We start from the raw sequence: 14,081 nt of genomic DNA, 5'->3' as shown, positions 1-14,081 counted from the left end.
GTGCTTTCTGTTTTCATTCAAACAGTGTCATAATGATGGCGGCTGCGCGAAAAGCACGCAGCCGCGCACCATATGATCATGACACACGGAACTGTTAAGTGCCTTTTGCGCGCGCAAAACGCACACGCTCGTGTAAATCCGGCCTTAATGTAACTTTGCATGTACAATGTAATTAGTTCAATTCACACTCCATGATGTCATTGGTGTGAACTGGTCCACACCCAATTGCCTTCAGCCATTAACTGAACTATTGAGAAACTGCATTAAAAAAAAAAAGTGTATGTATATTTATATATAATATAAATTGTATTTTATTTTTTTAATGCAGTTTCTCAATAGTTCAGTTAATGGCTGAAGGCAATTGGGTGTGGACCAGTTCACACCAATGACATCATGAGTGTGAAATGAATTCATTACATTGTACATTCAAAGTTACATTAAAGGAAGGGTGTTGCGAAAAAAAATATTTTTATATCCATTTGCTTTTAGTGTTTTTATTAAAACATTTTTTATTTATTTGTGTTTGTGTTTTACTTTATTTTCTAACTTTTTCGTCTATGGGGGCAGCCATTTTTTTTTTTTTCATTTCTCTGTCGATTAACGACACATACAGAGATGGAATACGGCACATACATCCCCATAGAGAATGCGAACGGGAGCCGTTCCATTCACTATGGTGTACGCTGTCTGTGTGGGAACGACGCATGCGCCGCTCCCACACAGTCCAAATGGAAGGTCTTCGGCCGAGCGACATCCGGCGCCATTTTCTTGTGGACCGGAAGCCTCGGTCGGACAGTAAGATTACTACTTCCGGTCGCGGCTTCCGGACATGTGTTCTGAAGCAAGTACTAGGAGCGGAAGGACCGGAGGGAGCGGCGGCAGGAGCAGGTAAGTTATGTCTCTGTATGTTCGTGTTTTAGTGTGTGATTACCACTGTATGTAAACCTACTACACTGTGTATCCGCTCAAAAAATGGCGACACACAGTGTAGGAGGTTTCTACATTCAATCCCCTCCTTTCTCCTGGCACTAGCCAGGATAAAGGAGGGGGGATTGTTTGAGGACGCTAGAGCGAGTGTGTATTCTCAAATTTTTCCAGCATAAAGCAATGTGGTTGCTTTACCACATGCCAATGCTGCAATTTTGGGAATTGCTCTCTCTAGTGACTAGCACAGGGAAATGTTATAAGTTAGAATCTAATTTATAATATTTCCTGACTCGTGAAAAAATTAGAACAATATTTAATCATTTATATACTAACAGTTTAACTTTAAAAAAATAAATACAATTCTAGCGACACATTCCCTTTAAGGCCAGATTCACACATTGCGGCATCTTTAATGCAGGTTTTTTTCTGCGGCCAATCTATAGCACTTCAACAATGCCAGAAAAAAAGCACAAAATGTACAAGATGACACTAAATAAAAAAACAAAAAATGCAATATTTGAAGCAGCACAAATCTTGGCTTGAGAAAGACCCTCCACTTGTCACGGGTCGAAACGTTGCCATTTTTTACTGGATATTTGACCAATAAAAGAACTTATTGATTGAAACTTGGGAGACGTGTGCTGCTGTTCACCACGCTTTTTCTGAAGACAAAATAAAAAATGTCACTAAAACATAAGAAAAAAACCCACTGGCAACAAAGGAAAAATCTGTACGAAGGAGACCTAACAGATGCCACTTGTTGTTGCTGACAACTCCGCAAGCCACATTACAACATACACCACAATGATATTTTTATTTTAAAAGCAAAATTGTTATCCGGCTCTGTTCACTTCTATATCTGAGCCTCTATTGCAGATTCTGTTATTTTTTACTGGATAAAATAGAGTAGCATGAAGCGCTATTTTATCTGGAAAAATTACGGAAACCCGAAATCCATTGGGCAAGCTTGGTTTTTGTCATGCGACTTGGCTTTTTCATTTTTCTTGGCCTCTTCCTATGATGGAACAGAATACTGGAAAACCTAGCCTAAGTATATAGTATGGGTGGCCAGTGACAGGGTCTGTGGCCTCTTTCAACAGCTGATCGGCAGGGGTGCCGATAGTTGCACCCTCACCGATATAATATTGATGGCCTATCCTGAGGATAGTTACCACTGGGACACTGTAACCACGAAAGTGTGCAAGCCATGGCAATGTCTATCTTGATCTATCCACTATTGATATATCCACTATTTATTAGAAAAAAAAATGTATTAATAATAATTTGCCTTAAATCATTCTTTCTGTAGTTATGCTTTTCAAAAACCAGTTTTTATGGATGCCATTGCAGTGTAATTCTAGTGCAGACCGTGCATGTGCGTTAGATGGCATAGGGCTAAACCTGAGGAATTTTCTATTTTCTTTTAGCTGGGGATCTGATGTTTCAACAAATGCCAATGGTGGAAATAGATGGGATGAAACTGGTACAGACTAGAGCCATTATGTCTTACATAGCAGGAAAGTATAACCTGTATGGAAGTGACCTGAAAGAAAGAGTTTAGTAAGTACATTTACTTCGTCACCATTAGCTTTTTACTATTTCTAATACAGTATTTTAGGCTCACTGGAGAAACACAAACACACACACCTCTCCATTTCAAGTTATTAAGTCTGAACTAAAATGCCAGACAAAGCCCATGAGGAGTTGCGCTGGTTCAGAAAAAAAAAGCAGACTTTTTTTTTTTTTTCTAATCTTGGCCCACTCCTAAAACCTCCAGCAGCTGCAGTGACCGCTTCATCTAGGGTAGCTTACTGTTCACCTTGTTGTGGCTTTGTCCTATTCTATCAGAATTTGGGCCTAGCCAGAACCCTCTGGTGCTCAGTCCAGCCCTAACAGATGTAACTTTTTGTGCATACCATATTGTGATGTGGATTATGATAGGATTGTCACAATTGTAATCGCGTCAACAGCCAAAATCATAGTGCTTTTTTTTTTTGTGTAGTTCTGCTCTCCTTGTTTCCTATGAAGTTGGCAATAAGCCAGTCAACCTGCAAGCTTAGCAGCTAGATCACTTCTATTATTTTAGTTTACACCAGGAGATCTCGCATTAGTACACAAGACAAGGTTCTTGAATGTACATTTAACGCCTTAATATAGAGTGGGAAGTGGGTACACTTCTGCAATGGCCATGATCGGAGATGGCCGTGGTTAAACATCCGGGATCAGGGTTATGTACACCTTTTTTTGAAAACACACACTTTTTTTTATTTTTTAATAAAACAATGTATCAGTGTATTTAGTGCAAGTTTCTAAATTCTTTTTATTAACAATTCTTTTGACTTTTGAGATACGGCTGCTTTGTATCCTGGATACAGAGCAGCTGTATTGTGCGCTGAAACCTGTATCCATCAGGCAGGGCTGACCTTAGGATAGATGGCACCCCGTGCAAAATTATCTTTCGTCGCCCTACCCCCCATTATAAAGAAAAATGCCCCATAAAAAGGTATAGTGCCCCCCCATACAGTATTAATATATTATATCCCCTTCAAGGACACAGTATTTTGTCCTCTAACTGTGCCCACACAATATATTGCCCCCTATAGTACCCCTTCAGAGTAAAATGCCCCCCTCACTTGGCTGCCACACACAACCCCCTCTTGTAGATGGTGCCCCCCTGTAGACAGTGCCGCACAGCCCTCCTGTAGACAGTGCCGCGCAGCCCGCTCCTGGACGGAGCGCTTGATGTCTCTGTCCATATATGGACAGTGACATCAGGGATAACTCCTGAAGCGGAATCCCCGTCCAGTGTTACCGATGCTGTGACCGGGAATTCCACTCCAGGAGAAGCCCCTGACGTCTCTTTCCATTTATGGACAGTGACGTCGGGGATTCTGGAGCCGAATCGCCCTGCCAGCAACACTGTGGACGGGGATTCCGGTTCAGGAGTTGCCCCTGATGTCACTGTCCATATATGAACAGAGACATCAACTGCTCTATCCTGGCGTGGTATCCCCAGCCACAGGGGGATTCTGCTCCTTCAGGGAGCTACAGTGGCGCCATGTACAGGAAGGGGGGTATGCCATCTATGAAGGCTGCAAAAAATCTCCTCAAATGCACTTCGCGCTGTGAGGAAGAGGACGAGAGAAAGCATGGTCATGGTTCAGAGGAGTGTCATGGCACCCCTGGAGGGTTCTCTTGGCACTCCAGTGTGGAACCACTGGCCTAATAGATGGCAGAGAAGGGAGATGCCTCCCTGCTCTGCTAAAGTGTTCAATAGCATCTGCGTCCTTAAGACGCAGATACTATTGAATGTGGCGTCACTACCACTGTTGCGGCCGCAGCAACGGCTATCGGCTGCGCCTCCTGCCGCTCCGCCGGCCATGGGGGTGGCGTTCTGGTGGGTGGCATGGGCACCCTAATGCCCGGTGTCGCCGCTGCAGCGGTAACGACGCCACTGTGAGAAGAAGCTCCCGGGCGGAAAGGCAGCTGCTGAGTCGTCGGGTGCAATGGCACAGGTCCCACACCCCTAAGGCCAGCCCTGCCGTCAGGTCTGCGGGACGGATGGGTTCAGTGTCAGCGGGTCCACCTGTAATCTATCACATCTAAGTTATAAACTGAGATGTGATCGATAACTGCTTGACCCACTGTCCCTAAACCTGTCCATCCTGCTGACCTGACAAATACAGGTTTCAGTGCACGATACAGCTGCTGTGTATCCAGGATACACAGCAGCCGTATCTGGAAAAGTAAAAATTTTTAATAAAAGTAATTACAAAGTTGCACCAAACACAGATACAATAAAAAAAACTTTTCATAGGTGTACATAGCCTTTAAAAGCCATTCTCAATAGCACAAAAAGCTATACAACTTTGATATCCCATCGACCTGTACAGTAAAATAAGCATGTAGTTTATACCACCTGGTGAACCTTAACAACAAATGCACCAAAAAATGGCAGAATTGCTTTTTTTATTTTATCCCCTTCCACAATTTTATATATATGTACCCCCAAAATATTGACCTTTAAAAATACAGCTTGTGTGGCACAACACAAGCCCTGGTTGACAGGAAATTTTATGGCACTCAAAATGCAGTGATGAAAGAACAAGTAATTAAAAGAAAAAAAAGCATAGTAAGGGGTTAATCTTCATTTTAATATCTTAATTCTGGGCTGACATTGCAAGCATTTATAGGATAAAGGCTGTTGTGTGAAACTTTCATCTGGTGTTGAGCCAAATGTACGCCCCTGACGTTATGTAAGCCTTCTGGCTTGGATCCATACAAGGTCTCCACGCTTCACAAGAATTAGAACACACTTTGTCATCTTCTCTGTAGGGTACGTTCCCACGTACCACATGCTTTTGCCAGCACAGGCCTGTTCACATCTACGTTAGAAGTACCGATCCGGACAAATACTGCAAACAATAGTGTAGCACGGACACCATGACGGAAATCCCTTAGTCAATGGGTTCCGTTGGGTGCTGAAGGTGTCTGTCATGCAACCGAACCAGCGCTTTTTTTTGTTCTGATCCTCTGACAGAGCAAAACGACGGAAACACAGATGCAGGTGTGAACAGGCCCTAATACCAGTGTGGCTGACAAAATCGTGTGAGACTATACCCTCAGGCTTTAGATTAGTGATCATATCAACATAGATGTAAGAGATGTCAAAACCGTTTTTATTATGTTTGCTAAATAATTTTTTTTTTTTTTGGTTTTTCTTTTTAAATTGGCCTCTGGTACTGTAGGTGCTCTTTAGGCATCTATCCCCCGATAATGTTAGTGATTCAGTAATTGGTTAAGTAACCGCTTCATTGGCGTACATAATGAAACCCTGTGCAGTAATGGCATTAATCTCCATCTTTTGCCGTCAGATCGGTCATTAAAAATATGACTTGCATCTCCTCTTGAGTATTTCAAATGTACATACTGTAAAATAGATATATACGTTGTTTTTTCTTAATTTCCTTCCAGTATTGACATGTATTCTGAGGGAGCTGCTGATCTATTGTTACTGGTCATGGCCTTCTTCTTCCTTCCTGAATGTGATAAGGAAAAACAACGAAATCTCATGAAAGACAAAGCATTGAACAGATACTTTCCCGTGTACAACAAAGTAAGAAAGTTACTTTTATATTTCTACTGCTTTAGGCTGTGTTCACATCAGCGTTCGTTTCCGCTGAAGGGTTCCATGGAGGTTTCCATCGGGTTAACCCCTCAGCGGAAAAACAAATGGAAACCTCAGCTTCTGTATCCCTCATCATTGAAGTCAACGGTGACGGAAACCTAGCTAATGGTTTCCGTTTGTCAGCATTGACAGGATTCTGTCGTTTTGACGGAATCCATAGCGCAGTCGACTGCGCTATAGATTCCGTCCGAAACAACGGAACCCTGTCACAACGCTGACAAACGGAAACCATTAGCTAGGTTTCCGTCACCGTTGAGTTCAATGGTGAGGGAAACGGAAGTTGAGGTTTGTTTGACTTTCCGTTAGGGTTTAACCCGATGGAACCCCTCAACGGAAGGGCAACGGTGATGTGAACAGGCCCTTAATGTGCGTTTTGTTCTCATGTACTATTATATTGATTAAAGATTAAAAGAAAATTGACTCCATCCCCTTTGATGTCTCCCATCTAAATGTACAGTACTACAGATTGCTACTGTATAGTCAAAGACATTAGATAATTGTTGGGGGATAAAGTTTATTTCACAGCTGAAAACTGCTGTGGCAGAAAATGTGTTCTGTTCCTTTAAAAAAAAAATAAAAATATATATATATATATATATATATATATATATAAAATATACACACACACACACACACACACACACACATTTTTGCAGTCACTTACCGAACAGCATTCTTCCACGTTTTCACAAAAAAAAAAAAAAGACTTGACCGTTCCGTCTTAGTATACCTTGTCCCTAATCCTGCCTGTCAGCAGTGGCGTTGCTAGCATCTGGGGCATAAACCTCGGATATTTTGGCCTTGTGCCCTGAGTGACTGGCCATTCCATTGTATCGGAGTCCTCAGGACGCAGATACGATTGACTACTATGGCAGAGCTGGGGGCTGCTCCACCATTCACTAGGCTACAGGCCATGTTTGTTCTCCAGCCTATAAGACCCTGGGACAGGATCCCTGCTCATTGCATTGCACCGGCCTATGCAAGGGTCCCGCCTCGGTATCTCATAGGTTGCAGGCCTAACTTAGCTGAGGAGTCCAGCAGTGCAACTCTATTCATTGTGGGAACTGGGCTAGGTGAGTAAGTTTTTCCAACTGTCATATGAAAAATAATAAAACAAAGTAACAATCAAACCATACATGCAGTGTGAAATACACTGCACACTGAATCAATGTAGCGATAACCAGAGGTACACTGTCACCTATACAATGTATGTGTAAGAACGTATCCGAATATTAACATGAACAGTAACAGCCCCTCCTTACTTTGTGCATCATTAATGTCGATTTAAGACATTCATGAAATATTACAATTCCCAGTCAGAGATGGAAACAGGCATTCAGCCCTGAATAAGTTCTTCCAGGTACTGGTTGGTCTGTTCAAATTGTGGTCTCAATCTCTATCGTACATGAAGCGGGAGAGTAGTAATGAGTGGAGACCATGCTTTGAAAAAACGTTCTGTACGTTTTTCCTGGTCAGTGAGGGCATTCAACCAATCCATCTTAAACCAGAAGTTAAGCTTTGCCTGGATCAAAGATCGTGGTGGCAGTACTGGGTTTAGCCAATGCTGCAATGTACTTTTTATTTATTTTTTGAACAACTGCTGCCCAAAAGCATAAAGTGTCGTGTTTGTTCAGGTATTCAGTCGCCCCCCCCCCCCCCCCACCCAAATATCAAATGGGGCCCATTCTGGATCAAGAGGAAGAGAAACTAAAAGACTGTAGGTAGTTGTGTACCTCCTCCCACAGATCTCAAATTTTTGGGCAGTCCCATAGATTGTGAAATATATTTGCATTGGGAGAACCACAATTGTATACTGAACCTGGAGACATCTTAGATTGGATGTAAAGGCTTTTGTAAGCTCAATGAAATATTAATGCCATGTCCTGGTAACTACTAACTTGGATGATTTTTTGCAATTTCAACGTGGCATTTAAAACCTCCTACATCAAGATTTAGGAAGGTCAGTAGGCCACGTGGCAGGACCTGTGGTGAGCTTGTCCCACTCTATGGAAGGTCTAATAAATCTATAAATGGAACTAATAGAATTCAGTTTGGTTTGTTCTGCTTTAACCCCTTCAGGTCACAGCCTGTTTTGGCCTTGTGGACGCAGGCGATTTTTTTCAAATCTGACATGTGTCACTTTATGTGGTAATAACTCCGGATTGCTTTTACCTATCCAAGTGATTCTGAGATTGTTTTCTCGTGACATATTGTACTTTATGTCTGTAAAAAAATTTGGTCGATAAATTCAATATTTATTTGTGAAAAACACCAAAATTTATAGAAAATTTGCAAAAAATTGCATTTTTCTAAATTTGAATGTATCTGCTTGCAAAACAGATAGTAATACCACACACAATAGTCACTAGTTAACATTTCCCATATGTCTACTTTATGTTGGCATCGTTTTTTGAACATCCTTTTATTTTTATAGGACGTTACAAGGCTTAGATCTTTAGCAGCAATTTCTCACATTTTCAAGAAATTTCCAAAACCTATTTTTTCAGGAACCAGTTCACTTCTGAAGTGGCTTTGAGGGCCTTATATATTATAAACTCCCCATAATTCACCCCATTTGAAAAACTTCACCCCTCAAAGTATTCAAAACAGCATTCAGGAAGTTTCTTAACCCTTTAGACATTTCACAGGAACTAAAGCATAGTAGAGGTGAAATTTACAAATGTAATTTTTTTTGCAGAAATTCATTTGTAATAGAAAAAATTCTGTAACACAGAAGGGTTTACCAGAGAAACGCAACTCAATTCTTATTGCCCAGATTCTGCAGTTTTTAGAAATATCCCACATGTGGCCCTAGTGTCCCAATGGACTGAAACACCGGCCTCAGAAGCAAAGGAGCACCTAGTGGATTTTGAGGCCTCCTTTTTATTACAATATATTTTAGGCTCCATGTCTGGTTTGAAGAGGTCTTGTGGTGCCAAAACAGTGGAAACCCACAAAAAGTGACCCCATTTTGGAAACTAGACCCCTCAAGGAATTTATCTAGTTGTATAGTGAGCATTTTAACCCCACAGTTTTTTTGCTGAATTTATTGGCGTTAGTCTGTGAAAATGAAAATCTACATTTCTTCTGAAGAAACATAGACATTTTTTAATTTCTGCAAGGAATAAAAGAGAAAAAGCACCCCAACATTTGTAAAGAAATTTATCCTGATTACAGCAATACCCCATATGTGGTCATAAACTTATATTTGAACACATTACAGCCCTCAGAAGGGAAGGAGCGCCATTTGGGTTTTGGAGCTCAAATTTTGCTATAATGGTTTTCGGTGCCATGTCCCATTTGAAACACCCTCGAGGGACCAAAACAGCAGAAACCCCCCAAAAGTGACCCCATTCACTATCAGAATCCAAGAGAGCAAATGCCTCTTAAGTGGTATATAACTTGCATGCCATTTTTTACATATTTTTTTTTTAACTTATTTTTTGTAACCGTTTTAATAAAAGTAACAAAGAAAAAGTCCACTAATCCATTGATCAATAAATTTATGAACAACCCTAAGGCCCTGTTCACACAGTTTTTTTTACAAGTTTTTCGGCGCGGAAACCGCTCCGCAAAACTCGTCAAAAACCGCCCGAAAATGTCTCCCATTGATTTCAATGGGAGTTGGATGAGCTTTTGTACCGTGAGCAAAAAAAACGCATCGCGGTAAAAAGAGACATGACCTATCTTGAGGCGGTTTCCGCCTCCAAAACCCCATTTCAATCAGTCAGAAGGGTAAAAAAAACACTTTGACGAGTTTTTGGCAAACCACTGTGCAAAAAACGTCCGGAGCAGTTTTTGCAGGAGGAATTTTCCTCCTGCAAAAAATTCTGTGTGAACACAGCCTAACAATGAATCAACGTATTTAGAATTTAGACGTGTAAAATATATGAAGAGATTTATATAAGTATATGTGTGTATACGTATATATTACATGTACGTATATATCTATATGATATAGATATATAACATCCCTAATTATTAATTTTTAGTATTAACAAATTTAAAATATATGTCTATATATAATATATATTACGTGTGTCTGTGTGTCTGTGTGTGTGTGTATGTGTGTGTGTGTATATATATATATATATATATATATATATATATATATATATATACATACACACAGTATATAAATATATATCTATATAATTTTATAGATGTAAATATATAGAGAGAGACATATATATATATATATATATATATATATATATATATATATATATAGCAGATATAAAAAAATGGCAACAGCACCCTGCAACACTAATGCCACCTAAACCACTAAATATAAATAGATATGCACTAAAGCTCAATCTACCTACAAATAGGGAGGTTTAGTGCACATTTTGATCAAAAAGTGTTAGCCCACCTGCCACGACAAGGCGACCTCTGTAAGGTGGGAACCTACGCTGCACATACACCCAGAACTGGGACTAAGCCTACATATATACCTGGGGATGGTAGGATCCAGCATTGAACTGATTAAAATCACCCAGGGCAGAATGGGAGGAGTGCAAGAACAACAAGTGGAGGCAGTCACTAACCCCACATATATGGATCCCATAAACACAACAAAAATTGAACAGCACATTCCAACTAAATGATACAAAATGTATGCAGGTGCAAGAACACCTGTGACTGCAGATATACAGCAGATGTATATATATATATATATATATATATATATATATATATATATATATAAAATCATATATATATATATATATATATATATATATATATATATATATATATATACACACACACATTATAAGCCCTAATTGATTATTAATTAACTAATTAATTGTCCTAGTCTGAGTACTATCTACCTAAACTATAGCTAGCTGCCTACACTAAACTATGTGGAGGTGTTATTTGTGTGTGTTTTTCACAGTCGGTGTGTCTTTATAGGAGACACACAGCAGCTGCTCGGCACAGCTTCTTCTCCCCCACTGTCTCAGAACGATCTGACAGGGAGGGAGGAGAAACAGTGTAACAAACAGCACGAAAGTTTGTTGCTGCAACAAACTTTGCTGCTGCAACAAACTTTGCTGTGAACACCATGATAGCTTTATCATGGTGATCACGTCATCAGGACCGACACCAATCCGGTCCTGATGTCTTCTCTCAGCACTTAGGCTGCTAGTAGCAGCGTGTGCTGAGAGATTCAGAGCACAGGGAGAGCGCTGTGCACGCTGTTCTGGCACCACGTGAATTAACGGGCTGCAGGAGAAAAGCCCAGCACGGCAGCCCGTTAATCTACGTGGGCTGGTCGTGAAGGGGTTAAAAAAAAGATTAATACAAGAATCTAAAGGTTCAGCTAAAGTGCACATTACAAAACTGCGGGCCCGTAAATATACAAACTGAGAACCCACTAATGCTGGAAATTTTAAGGCATGCCTCACCAAAAGACAATATGGAATGTGGGTGATCCAGCAGGTCTACAAGGAGATTGCATCCCTGTGTAGATATCTTATAAACTTCTGGGGGTCGCCAGAAAGCGAGGATTACCACAGGACAAAAATATAGCGTGTCTACTATCAACCTTACATACTGTATTTTTCAGACTATAAGACGCACCCAGGTTTTAGACAACAAATGTGAAAAAATTTCATTTTTTACTACAATTTACAAAGCAAAAAAACGTGCTCAAAAATGGCAGCTGACACCTGGATACAGCTAACAGGTCCGCTAAGTGGGTCAAGTTTCTTTACTCTGCCCCATCCTCTAGGGTGGCTGTGAATGGTTGGACTTCAGACCCTTTTCCCCTGCATAGAGGTGCCTGTCAAGGCTGCCCCTTCCCCCCTCTACTATTTACCCTGGCAGTTAAACCCCTGGTGGAGCACATTACACGAGAGCCCCCCCCTCCCCACAGGAGGAAGTCAGTATGTACGCTGATACATTTCTATACCTTGCAAATCCCAACATTACGCTTTCTTTTATGACTCTTTGGATCGATGTCTGGCCTAACTCCTATATTCTGTCTTCAGATGTATCCACACACGTTGAGTCCGCCATCTCTACACCCCTTCTCTGGTCCACCTCTATTACCTACTAAGGTTAGATATCCAGATTGGTATCTGACTTTGAACAGTTGTCGTCTGTCAACCCCCCCCCGTCCCCTCATTTTCTTACAATTCAAAGTTTTTTTTGGGGCCGTTTCTGGATCTGTTTTTCCATTGACACAATGAAAAAACGCTCCAAAAACGGCTCGAGAAGTGACCTGCTCCTTTTTACGAGGCATTTCTTTACTTACCGTTTTTAAAACCGTGTCATAAATGCCCTGCCTGAACTAAACGCCGTTTTTCCCATTGAATTAGATGGGCGGATGTTTGTAGGCGTTTAGCTAGCGTTTTTCCAGGTATATTTTGAAGCATTTACACCCCGAAGTGCGCCTGAAAACACTGCGTGTGAACATACCCTTATGCCTAAAAAACTGATTATACTTCAGCAATTCCCCGTGTATCTTCCTACCAGTATACTGCAGCACATTGCAAGTAATACTTGCTACATTTATTTGGCATGATGGTAAATAACGAGTAGCGGACAAACACCTGTGTGCCCCTTGGGTAAGGAAGTCTGGCCAATGCCCTATGTTAAGTGGTATTAAATAACCAGTCCAATATTTCACTTGACCAGGTGGGGCTCAGATGAATGTGTGAGTCCAGAATTGACTCATTTCTGTTCTGCACCCACTCTTCCCACCCTCTATCTCTATTTTATGGACTGCAACATACTGGTAGACACCTACAGAATTATCTGAACTTATGTCAGGCCATACTGGTTTAGAATGTGGCTCAGCACCTCTTTTACTTTGCTGGATTGACTAGGCACTCTCCCCTGCGGAACTGTAAACCCTTCCCAGAGCTTATACAGCTTTCCTCTCAGATCACCTGCGGTAAGAACAGTCTTTAGTATATCTCTTGTCCATACTCGGATACTGGCATTAACCCTTTCCCGTTTACTCTATCCTCTTCCCAAATATTCTCATACCTACATGCTCTTGAGATGCAGTTAGGCCTGGGGGGTATGTCCTATCAAGGGTTCTCTCTTGCTGACTTTATACCCACCAGTCATCTAATCTCCCTCTAACAAAGTGGGAGGGAGATCTAGCCCTTTTGACTGAGGAAGACTGGGATAGAGCCCTTTCTTCCCCCAAGTTAGCTTCTTCCAACCATAATAGGAGGCTCACACAGTTATATCTTGCATAGTGTATTACACCACAACTAGACTTCACAGGATCTGCCCTGACATTTAGATGAATGCCCTAAATGTCCACTCACCCCTGATAGTCTACCATTTAATGCAGTCATGCCCTAAAGTGGCTGGGATCTGGGACCAGGTCAAATGTTTCAATGACTAAATGGGTACCCCGTCCCACTTTGCCCCTTGGTATGTCTTTTCCTCACTGGTCCTGATGAATCTGATTCCCGCTATACTCATACCTTTCTGGTAGTAGCCGAAACTCTATTATGTCGTACTCCTTCATTCATAAATTGGATGGCTATTTTTATTAATATGCTGCCTTAGGCTGGGTTCACACGACCATGTTACGTCCGTAAAGTACGGAACGTATTTCGGCCGGAAGACCCGGACCGAACACACTACAGGGAGCCGGGCTCCTAGCATCATAGTGATGTACGATGCTAGGAGTCCCTGCCGGACAACTGTCCCGTACTGTAATCATGATTACAGTACGGGACAGTAGTTCCACGCAGAGGCAGGGTCTCCTAGCGTCGTACATCACTATGATGCTAGGAGCCCGGCTCCCTGTAGTGTGTTCGGTCCGGGTCTTCCGGCCGAAATACGTTCCGTACTTTACGGACGTAACATGGTCGTGTGAACCCAGCCTTACAAGAAATGGATATACAAACATAGGAACTGCCTTCTTAAATTCACCAAAACATGGGAGATGATTATAATCCCCTGCTACCTCTCCATCCCAGAGTGTGCCCTCTCACCC

At 41.5% G+C, this 14,081-nt stretch overlaps 2 protein-coding genes across 5 annotated transcripts in view; one reads left to right on the top strand and one right to left on the bottom strand.

Annotated features, from left to right (window-relative positions):
- The window catches only part of LOC142759604 (glutathione S-transferase 3-like), a 62,765-nt gene that overhangs the window by 41,131 nt on the left and 7,553 nt on the right, over positions 1 to 14,081 (top strand). For all 4 annotated transcript variants that reach the window (XM_075861946.1, XM_075861947.1, XM_075861944.1 and 1 more), the window contains exons 4-5: positions 2,355 to 2,487; positions 5,902 to 6,043. In XM_075861946.1, coding sequence (XP_075718061.1) covers positions 2,355 to 2,487; positions 5,902 to 6,043 — 275 coding nt within the window. The remainder of the gene's footprint in view (positions 1 to 2,354; positions 2,488 to 5,901; positions 6,044 to 14,081) is intronic.
- Positions 5,069 to 14,081, bottom strand: part of TMEM14A (transmembrane protein 14A) — a 39,961-nt gene continuing 30,948 nt past the window's right edge. The window contains exon 6 of the transcript XR_012883157.1: positions 5,069 to 5,966. The gene's annotated coding sequence lies outside the window, so the exon portion shown is untranslated. The remainder of the gene's footprint in view (positions 5,967 to 14,081) is intronic.

The sequence above is a fragment of the Rhinoderma darwinii genome, chromosome 4 (assembly GCF_050947455.1).
Source record: "Rhinoderma darwinii isolate aRhiDar2 chromosome 4, aRhiDar2.hap1, whole genome shotgun sequence".
Classification (NCBI taxonomy): domain Eukaryota; kingdom Metazoa; phylum Chordata; class Amphibia; order Anura; family Rhinodermatidae; genus Rhinoderma; species Rhinoderma darwinii.
This window is presented reverse-complemented; position numbering and strand designations above follow the sequence as displayed.